At 54.2% G+C, this 249-nt stretch overlaps 1 protein-coding gene across 1 annotated transcript in view; it reads right to left on the reverse strand.

Annotated features, from left to right (window-relative positions):
• LOC108801430 (zinc finger SWIM domain-containing protein 5-like) overlaps positions 1-249 on the reverse strand; it is a gene marked incomplete at both ends in the record, with an annotated part of 59,794 nt that overhangs the window by 2,660 nt on the left and 56,885 nt on the right. Inside the window, one exon of the mRNA XM_018573323.1 lies at positions 34-210. Within this exon, the coding sequence (XP_018428825.1) occupies positions 34-210 (177 nt within the window). The remainder of the gene's footprint in view (positions 1-33; positions 211-249) is intronic.

The raw sequence follows: 249 nt of genomic DNA on the forward strand, positions 1-249 counted from the left end.
CTGTACACAGCGTATCTAGATCCATGCACTCACCCAGCCACAGCGGCTGCCCCTGAGCGTTGAATATCAGGCTCTCTCCATCTCTCTGGCAGGACGGTGATAAGTAGAAGTCGCTGCTGATTATTCTCTGGAGGTGACTGTCCTGCCAGTGCAAGTCGCAGGCTTCAATGGCGCGGCTGAAGACGCTTCTCCGAGGACGCAGCAAAGAATCTGCAAATGAAAGAAAAGCTGAGTTCTGTGCGGCTGGTC

The sequence above is a fragment of the Nanorana parkeri genome, unplaced genomic scaffold (assembly GCF_000935625.1).
Source record: "Nanorana parkeri isolate BGI_ZX_2015 unplaced genomic scaffold, ASM93562v1 scaffold2337, whole genome shotgun sequence".
Classification (NCBI taxonomy): Eukaryota; Metazoa; Chordata; class Amphibia; order Anura; family Dicroglossidae; genus Nanorana; species Nanorana parkeri.